The sequence below is a fragment of the Oncorhynchus tshawytscha genome, linkage group LG03 (genome assembly GCF_018296145.1).
Source record: "Oncorhynchus tshawytscha isolate Ot180627B linkage group LG03, Otsh_v2.0, whole genome shotgun sequence".
Lineage (NCBI taxonomy): Eukaryota > Metazoa > Chordata > Actinopteri > Salmoniformes > Salmonidae > Oncorhynchus > Oncorhynchus tshawytscha.
Genome location: NC_056431.1, coordinates 59,040,757 through 59,050,756, shown reverse-complemented (window position 1 = coordinate 59,050,756; position 10,000 = coordinate 59,040,757). Strand labels below are relative to the sequence as shown.

The 10,000-nt window shown below is 45.0% G+C and overlaps 1 protein-coding gene across 1 annotated transcript in view; it reads left to right on the top strand.

Annotated features, from left to right (window-relative positions):
* Positions 1-10,000, top strand: part of LOC112224409 (ephrin type-A receptor 6) — a 280,716-nt gene that overhangs the window by 188,095 nt on the left and 82,621 nt on the right. The window contains exon 6 of the mRNA XM_042319754.1: positions 7,995-8,150. Coding sequence (XP_042175688.1) covers positions 7,995-8,150 — 156 coding nt within the window. The remainder of the gene's footprint in view (positions 1-7,994; positions 8,151-10,000) is intronic.

Here is a 10,000-nt window from a genome sequence, read left to right as displayed (position 1 = left end):
CTAGCATCTCTCTCTCTCTCTCTCTACCTCTAGCATCTCTCTCTCTAGCATCTCTCTCTCTCTCCTCTAGCATCTCTCTCTCTCTCTCTCTCTCTCTCTCTACCTCTAGCATCTCTCTCTCTCTCTACCTCTAGCATCTCTCTCTCTCTCTCTCTACCTCTAGCATCTCTCTCTCTCTCCTCTAGCATCTCTCTCTCTCTCTCTACCTCTAGCATCTCTCTCTCTCTCTACCTCTAGCATCTCTCTCTCTCTCTCTACCTCTAGCATCTCTCTCTCTCTCTACCTCTAGCATCACTCTCTCTCTCTCTCTCCTCTAGCATCTCTCTCTCTCTCTCTCTACCTCTAGCATCTCTCTCTCTCTCTCTACTACCTCTAGCATCTCTCTCTCTCTCTCTCTCTCTACCTCTAGCATCTCTCTCTCTCTCTCTCTCTACCTCTAGCATCTCTCTCTCTCTCTCTACCTCTAGCATCTCTCTCTCTCTCTCTCTCTACCTCTAGCATCACTCTCTCTCTCTCTCTCTACCTCTAGCATCTCTCTCTCTCTCTCTCTACCTCTCTCTCTCTCTCTCTCTACCTCTAGCATCTCTCTCTCTCTCTCTGCCTCTAGCATCTCTCTCTCTCTCTCTAGCCTCTAGCATCTCTCTCTCTCTCTCTCTACCTCTAGCATCTCTCTCTCTCTCTCTCTCTACCTCTAGCATCTCTCTCTCTCTCTCTCTCTAGCATCTCTCTCTCTCTCTCTCTCTCTCTCTCTACCTCTAGCATCTCTCTCTCTCTCTCTACCTCTAGCATCTCTCTCTCTCTCTCTCTACCTCTAGCATCTCTCTCTCTCTCTCTCTCTACCTCTAGCATCTCTCTCTCTCTCTCTCTCTACCTCTAGCATCACTCTCTCTCTCTCTCTACCTCTAGCATCTCTCTCTCTCTCTCTCTACCTCTAGCATCTCTCTCTCTCTCTCTCTAGCATCTCTCTCATCTCTCTCTAGCATCACTCTCTCTCTCTACCTCTAGCATCTCTCTCTCTCTCTACCTCTAGCATCTCTCTCTCTCTCTCTACTCTCTCTCTCTCTCCTCTAGCATCTCTCTCTCTCTCTCTCTACCTCTAGCATCTCTCTCTCTCTCTACCTCTAGCATCTCTCTCTCTCTCTCTCTCTCTACCTCTAGCATCTCTCTCTCTCTCTCTAGCATCTCTCTCTCTCTGTCTACCTCTAGCATCTCTCTCTCTCTCTCTCTGGCCTCTAGCATCTCTCTCTCTCTCTCTCTCTCCTCTAGCATCTCTCTCTCTCTCTCTCTACCTCTAGCATCTCTCTCTCTCTACCTCTAGCATCACTCTCTCTCTCTACCTCTAGCATCTCTCTCTCTCTCTACCTCTAGCATCTCTCTCTCTCTCTCTACCTCTAGCATCTCTCTCTCTCTACCTCTAGCATCTCTCTCTCTCTCTCTCTACCTCTAGCATCTCTCTCTCTCTCTCTCTACCTCTAGCATCTCTCTCTCTCTACCTCTAGCATCACTCTCTCTCTCTCTCTACCTCTAGCATCTCTCTCTCTCTCTCTCTCTACCTCTAGCATCACTCTCTCTCTCTCTCTCTCTACCTCTAGCATCTCTCTCTCTCTCTCTCTACCTCTAGCATCTCTCTCTCTCTCTCTCTCTCTACCTCTAGCATCACTCTCTCTCTCTCTCTCTACCTCTAGCATCTCTCTCTCTCTCTCTCTCTACCTCTAGCATCTCTCTCTCTCTCTACCTCTAGCATCTCTCTCTCTCTCTCTCTCTACCTCTAGCATCTCTCTCTCTCTCTACCTCTAGCATCTCTCTCTCTCTCTCTCTACCTCTAGCATCTCTCTCTCTCTCTCTACCTCTAGCATCTCTCTCTCTCTCTCTCTACCTCTAGCATCTCTCTCTCTCTCTCTCTACCTCTAGCATCACTCTCTCTCTCTCTCTACCTCTAGCATCTCTCTCTCTACCTCTAGCATCTCTCTCTCTCTCTACCTCTAGCATCTCTCTCTCTCTCTCTCTACCCTCTAGCATCTCTCTCTCTCTCTCCTCTACCTCTAGCATCTCTCTCTCTCTACCTCTAGCATCACTCTCTCTCTCTCTCTACCTCTAGCATCTCTCTCTCTCTCTCTCTACCTCTAGCATCTCTCTCTCTCTCTCTCTCTACCTCTAGCATCTCTCTCTCTCTCTCTCTCTACCTCTAGCATCTCTCTCTCTCTCTCTCTACCTCTAGCATCTCTCTCTCTCTCTACCTCTAGCATCTCTCTCTCTCTCTCTCTACCTCTAGCATCTCTCTCTCTCTCTACCTCTAGCATCTCTCTCTCTCTCTCTCTCTCTACCTCTAGCATCTCTCTCTCTCTCTACCTCTAGCATCACTCTCTCTCTCTCTCTCTACCTCTAGCATCACTCTCTCTCTCTCTCTCTACCTCTAGCATCTCTCTCTCTCTCTACCTCTAGCATCTCTCTCTCTCTCTACCTCTAGCATCACTCTCTCTCTCTCTCTCTCTCTACCTCTAGCATCTCTCTCTCTCTCTACCTCTAGCATCACTCTCTCTCTCTCTCTCTACCTCTAGCATCACTCTCTCTCTCTCTCTCTACCTCTAGCATCTCTCTCTCTCTCTCTACCTCTAGCATCTCTCTCTCTCTCTCTCTACCTCTAGCATCTCTCTCTCTCTCTCTCTCTACCTCTAGCATCTCTATCTCTCTCTCTCTCTACCTCTAGCATCTCTATCTCTCTCTCTCTCTCTACCTCTAGCATCACTCTCTCTCTCTCTCTCTCTACCTCTAGCATCTCTCTCTCTCTCTCTCTCTACCTCTAGCATCTCTCTCTCTCTCTCTCTCTACCTCTAGCATCTCTCTCTCTCTCTCTCTCTACCTCTAGCATCTCTCTCTCTCTCTCTCTCTCTCTCTCTCTCTCTAGCATCTCTCTCTCTCTCTCTCTCTCTACCTCTAGCATCTCTCTCTCTCTCTCTCTCTCTCTCTCTACCTCTAGCATCTCTCTCTCTCTCTCTCTCTCTCTACCTCTAGCATCTCTCTCTCTCTCTCTCTCTCTCTCTACCTCTAGCATCTCTATCTCTCTCTCTCTCTCTACCTCTAGCATCACTCTCTCTCTCCTCTAGCATCACTCTCTCTCTCTCTGTCTACCTCTAGCATCTCTCTCTCTCTCTCTCTACCTCTAGCATCTCTCTCTCTCTCTCTCTCTCTACCTCTAGCATCTCTATCTCTCTCTCTCTCTCATCACTCTCTCTCTCTCTCTCTCTCTCTAGCATCACTCTCTCTCTCTCTCTACCTCTAGCATCTCTCTCTCTCTCTCTCTCCTCCCTCTAGCATCTCTCTCTCTCTCTCTCTCTCTCTACCTCTAGCATCTCTCTCTCTCTCTCTCTACCTCTAGCATCACTCTCTCTCTCTCTCTCTCCCTCTAGCATCTCTCTCTCTCTCTCTCTCTCCCTCTAGCATCTCTCTCTCTCTCTCCCTCTCAGAATCAGGGTTGATACAGTGTTTTGTTTTACGTTCTGGTCTAATATAAACAATGTTACCACATCAACAACAGCACAGCCTAGGAAGTCGTCTTGTCATGTTGGAAGAAACATTATTAAGACATGTTAACTTGCAGCCATTACTTTATGCTGATAGATGTATTGTATTGGTCCTATTTACACAGGGCAAACCCTGTCTCAAAACTCACCACAGTCATTTTAGAATGTACAAGTAATTCACAAAGGTATCAAATGATTAGGCAGTTAATCCAATCCCTCTTGTATGAATTTAGCCGTTGTTTCAATTCCAGAGATCACATCCTATTGAAGCCGGCTGCAAGGTTTTAGTTCTTGCATTGTTGTTGTTTTTTACCGTTGTTTAATTGGCGAGTCCATTTTAGCAAGAGGTTTTGGTGTGTGTGTGTGTGTGTGTGTGTGTGTGTGTGTGTGTGTGTGTGTGTGTGTGTGTGTGTGTGTGTGTGTGTGTGTGTGTGTGTGTGTGTGTGTGTGTGTGTGTGTGTGTGTGTGTGTGTGTGTGTGTGTGTGTGTGTGTGTTCATGTGTGTGTTCATGTGTGTGTGTATGTCTGTCTCATCCCTCAGCTGTGTGTGGTCAGACAGCAGCATCATTAGGTTGACAGTTTAAAACTGCTAGGGGAATAAGTGAGTTGTAGTGTGTAAATCAAGGCCATGTATAAAGCCACGTACTGTACCAGAGGTTAATGGCACAGGCAACCTTGGGCCACTGTAGAGGTATCACTCATCATATTGATACTGCAGCTATGTGTGTGTTGACGGGAGGGGTTCTGCAGTGTGTGTGTGTGTGTGTGTGTGTGTGTGTGTGTGTGTTTGTGTGTGTGTGTGTGTGTGTGTATGTCATTGTCCTGTCCTAATTGCTCACATTTGATCTAAGTGGGTGTTGTTTCAGGGCTTCTTGCTCTCCTCTAGGTTCATTTATCAGGGAGAAATGGAGAGACTCCATCTACAACTCAAGACTCTCAGTGCTTCAAGGTGAAGCCCTCAGAAGGCTCAGTGTTACCTTGTTAAATCGATGAGCCCCAGAAGTGGAATTCTCCTCTGAGGATGGAGTGTGTGTCAGGGTTTCCGCCAGGAAAATGTGTCGGCATACATTTGACCGACAACATTTTAATTTACCGGACTTTTGAGAAATCTGCATTGGGTGGGTAACCTGATTAAGGAGTCCACCACGGGGCTCAGAATGACAGAAATCATATTTAGATTATGGTAATTAATATGAACAAAACATGCAAGTCCAATATGCAACGATGTGCAGTCCTTCTTACCCAATTCTGATGTGCACTTTGAACTTGTTAGAATCACTGTCCACATTTCCTTTTCCTCATCCAATCTGAACAGCAAACGAACAGCAAAATCACTAGCCTGTGTCAATCTACTATCTCCCATAGTAGAATAGTAGAGAAACGTACCTTTTCTATTGGTCAGCTTGTCGAGAAAGAAATAGCCTATTCCAAACAGATTCCGGTACAGTTGTAGGAAGATAGATCCCGATTTCATTCAACCCGCAGGCCGAGGTTACATCAAGAAACGTTAAAAAGCAATGAGGCTGATGGAACAGATCAGAAGGTTTACTTTAAAATGTTGATTAACTATTATTTCTTCACATTATAAGCGCAGCAATGTTCACAAGGCAGTAGGCTAGGTGCAAATGTTCGTTCCATAATGCAATTAGCGAGAAAACACCCTTGTCAAAACGCTCGCACATGCAAGCTTTTCATGTGACAGAGATGAAAATATCCGTAGGAAGTTTAGGAAGAGAGGAGATGTAATAGGCTACTTTGAAGCAAGGTAAGACATGCCCCATAATATGTATTAAAATGTTCAGCTTTCAAACAATTACGTATATGTTTTGAAAATGCATAGCCTACTGCCTCCAGGTCATTGCACAGTGTGACACGCTGATGAAGCCTTCCCTTGCTGTTTGATATGCTGCTGCAGCAGCTCTCGGCTGTCTGACAGGTTTTCTGCTCAAAGGCTCTGTATCTGTATGCTGTAGGCATGTGATAAATGAGATACATAACCAATATACTGTACACACAAACACACATTTAATTAAATGAACCTACAGACCGATAAGCATGACCAGTCAGACGTATTTCCTTCGACTGGTATTTCCATCAATGAATAGGCTAAAAAGCATTATTTCGCAATGGGATTTTTTCTTCTCCTCCGGGACAATTGGCCGGCGCCAATTTTATTTATCAGCTTTTCAATTTTTTTATAGGCCAAAAGCCGGCTATTACCGGCTAACGGAAACCCTGGTGCGTGTGGTTGTGTGCATTCGTGTGTGTGTGTGTGTGTGTGTGTGTGTGTGTGTGTGTGTGTGTGTGTGTGTGTGTGTGTGTGTGTGTGTGTGTGTGTGTGTGTGTGCGTGCGTGTGTGTGGTACCATCGGTTAAAGGCTGAGAGGGATTTGAAAGGCCATTTGTCCCTGAGGCAGACAGGCTTTAGGAGCAGACTGCAGGGAGAGGGAGAGAGGGAGCGAGAGGGGGGACGGAGCGAGAGATGGGGAGGGAGAGAGGGAGATGGAGAGCAAGGGAGTTTAGGAGAAGAAAGGAAGAGGAGAATAGACAGAGTTTTTTTCTCTTCACTGCTTTCAATATAGTTCATTTTCCTCATCGTTCTGGATATAAATCAGTAGAGATTAATATCATAAGGTCAACAGATTGTATTTGCAGTCTAAGCCATTGTCCTTTCACTGTGTCTAACAGTCCATTTGATACCATCTCGCCTTCTCTTTTGTCCATTTGCTGATGTTAAAGCACAGTTTTAAACTAGATTTAGTGGGAGGAGCTGTCATTGTCTGTTATCCTGCCATATATAACCATATCTCTATGTCTGTTATCCTGCCATATATAACCATATCTCTGTGTCTGTTATCCTGCCATATATAATCATATCTCTGTGTCTGTTATCCTGCCATATATAATCATATCTCTGTGTCTGTTATCCTGCCATATATAATCATATCTCTGTGTCTGTTATCCTGCCATATATAATCATATCTCTGTGTCTGTTATCCTGCCATATATAACCATATCTCTGTGTCTGTTATCCTGCCATATATAACCATATTTATGCGTCTGTTATCCTGCCTTATATAATCATGTCTCTGTGTCTGTTATCCTGCCATATATAACCATATTTATGCGTCTGTTATCCTGCCTTATATAATCATGTCTCTGTGTCTGTTATCCTGCCATATATAACCATATCTCTGTGTCTGTTATCCTGCCATATATAACCATATCTCTATCTGTTATCCTGCCATATATAACCATATTTATGTGTCTGTTGTCCTGCCATATATAACCATATACATGTGTCAGTTATCCCGCCACATATAACCATATACATGTGTCTGTTGTCCTGCCATATATAACCATATACATGTGTCTGTTGTCCTGCCATATATAACCACATTTATGTGTCTGTTGTCCTGCCATATATAATCATATACATGTGTCAGTTATCCTGCCATATATAACCATATACATGTGTCTGTTGTTCTGCCATATATAACCATGTACACGTGTCTGTTGTCCTGCCATATATAATCATATACATGTGTCTGGTGTCCTGCCATATATAACCATATACATGTGTCTGTTATCCTGCCATATATAACCATATACATGTGTCTGTTATCCTGCCATATATAATCATATCTCTGTGTCTGTTATCCTGCCATATATAACCATATACATGTGTCTGTTATCCTGCCATATATAACCATATACATGTGTCTGTTGTCCTGCCATATATAACCATATACATGTGTCTGTTATCCTGCCATATATAACCATATACATGTGTCTGTTGTCCTGCCATATATAACCATATACATGTGTCAGTTATCCTGCCATATATAACCATATACATGTGTCTGTTGTCCTGCCATATATAACCATATACATGTGTCTGTTATCCTGCCATATATAACCATATTTATGTGTCTGTTGTCCTGCCATATATAACCATATTTATGTGTCTGTTGTCCTGCCATATATAACCATATACATGTGTCTGTTGTCCTGCCATATATAACCATATACATGTGTCAGTTATCCTGCCATATATAACCATATACATGTGTCTGTTGTCCTGCCATATATAACCATATACATGTGTCTGTTATCCTGCCATATATAACCATATTTATGTGTCTGTTGTCCTGCCATATATAACCATATACATGTGTCTGTTGTCCTGCCATATATAACCATATACATGTGTTTGTTGTCCTGCCATATATAACCATATTTATGTGTCTGTTGTCCTGCCATATATAACCATATTTATGTGTCTGTTGTCCTGCCATATATAACCATATTTATGTGTCTGTTGTCCTGCCATATACAACCATATACATGTGTCTGTTGTCCTGCCATATATAACCATATACATGTGTTTGTTGTCCTGCCATATATAACCATATACATGTGTTTGTTGTCCTGCCATATATAACCATATATCCCTCTGTCTCTCTCTCTGCAGCGTGTCGACCAGGCTTCTACAAGGCGTTTGCGGGGAACATCAAGTGTTCCAAGTGTCCCCCTCACAGTTTCAGCTATGGAGAGGGGGCTGCTGTCTGCCACTGTGAGAAGGCTTTCTACAGAGCTGAGAGAGACCCACCCACTATGGCCTGCACACGTGAGTATCATCAATCAAACAATCAGTCAATCAATCAGGCAATCTCGTTATTGTCTAAGCAGCCCTCAATACACTCAGATAGAGTACAGTACAGGTCTGTAGTGGTATATACTCGGAACAAAGACAGGGAGAGAAAGAGATGGGGGTAAAGAGAGCTAGAGTGAGAGGAAGAGAGAGAAAGAGACAGGTACAGTAGAGAGAGGAAGAGATAGAGTAGAGAGCTGATAGAGATCTGTTGAGTAGAGAATGGGGGCTGATTGATGGGCACTGGGACACAGCTTGCCTCTTAGACAGAGAAAATAGAGGGAGATAGCACAGATAGGACAGGAAGCCAACGGACAGATGCTGACAGAGGAGGAGGAGGTGGAAAAGGAGGTGCTCCCTTCATCTGTCCTGAGAGAGAAACACTAAGCAGGACTGATGAGAGAGAGAGAGAGAGAGAGAGAGCTTGAGAGACAGGTTTATTCATGGAGAGGGGTTGGCTGGAGGGGAGGACAGTGAAGGGGGAAAGAAGGAGGGGGATTGAGTTAAGGAGACGGGAGCAGGAGGTGGAGGCGGGGGGGACATGAGAGCGGGATGGAGGGAAGGTAGAGAGCAGATGAGAAGGATGGAGGGGAGGAGGAGGGCAGGAAAGAGGGAATGGGAGTGGGGAAGGGCAGGAGAAGGGAAGGTAGAAGGACAGGAGAGGGGGATGGAGGGCAGGAGAGGGCTCCAGCCTATTGTCCAGACAGACAGTGAGCTTGGCAGGACTGGAGAGTTTAAATCCCTCAGGCCTTTTAACACTTCCCCTCTGACAGCTGGCACTGCTCTGTACAACACAATATCTGCACACTCACATACACATTACCTGCACACTCACATACACATTACCTGCACACACACACACACACATAATGCCTGCACACATCTACTTAATGCCTGGATGCACCGTCTCACAATCCCTGGATGCTCTCCCAGAATAACTTGATGAGAAGCTCTCTGTACTAGATAGTAGATGTACAGTGGTAGACATGATAGACATGATATTATAAAAGTAAGGTTTTGGTTTTTAGCCTTGATTAAAACAAATAACATTTACCTTGTACCATAAGAACTGTTCTGTTTCAATGTGTATTATACTCAGATTTATACTCCTGCCACTACCAGCTAAAGAGAGTTTAGGACAGAAATATGATCAATCAACACGAAGCCTTTCTACCTCTCTCTCTCCTCCAGGATCCCCGCTCCACTCGTCGTAATGTGGTGGTCAACCTGAATGACACCTCTCTCTCTCTCTCTCTCTCTCTCTCTCTCTCTCTCTCTCTCTCTCTCTCTCTCTCTCTCTCTCTCTCTCTCCAGGTCCCCCTCCCCTTTTCGTTATGTGGTCTTCAACCTGAATGACACCTCTCTCTCTCCCTCTCTCTCTCTCTCTCTCTCCTCCAGGTCCCCCTCCCCTTTTCGTTATGTGGTCTTCAACCTGAATGACACCTCTCTCCTCACTCTCTCTCTCTCTCTCTCCTCCAGGTCCCCCTCCCCTTTTCGTTATGTGGTCTTCAACCTGAATGACACCTCTCTCCTCACTCTCTCTCTCTCTCTCTCGCTCTCTCTCTCTCTCTCCTCCAGGTCCCCCTCCCCTCCTCGTAACGTGGTCTTCAACCTTAATGACACCTCTCTCCTCTCTCTCTCTCTCTCCTCCAGGTCCCCCTCCCCTCCTCGTAACGTGGTCTTCAACCTTAATTACACCTCTCTCCTCTCTCTCTCTCTCCTCCAGGTCCCCCTCCCCTTTTCGTTATGTGGTCTTCAACCTGAATGACACCTCTCTCCTCTCTCTCTCTCTCTCTCTCTCTCTCTCTCTCTCTCTCTCCTCCAGG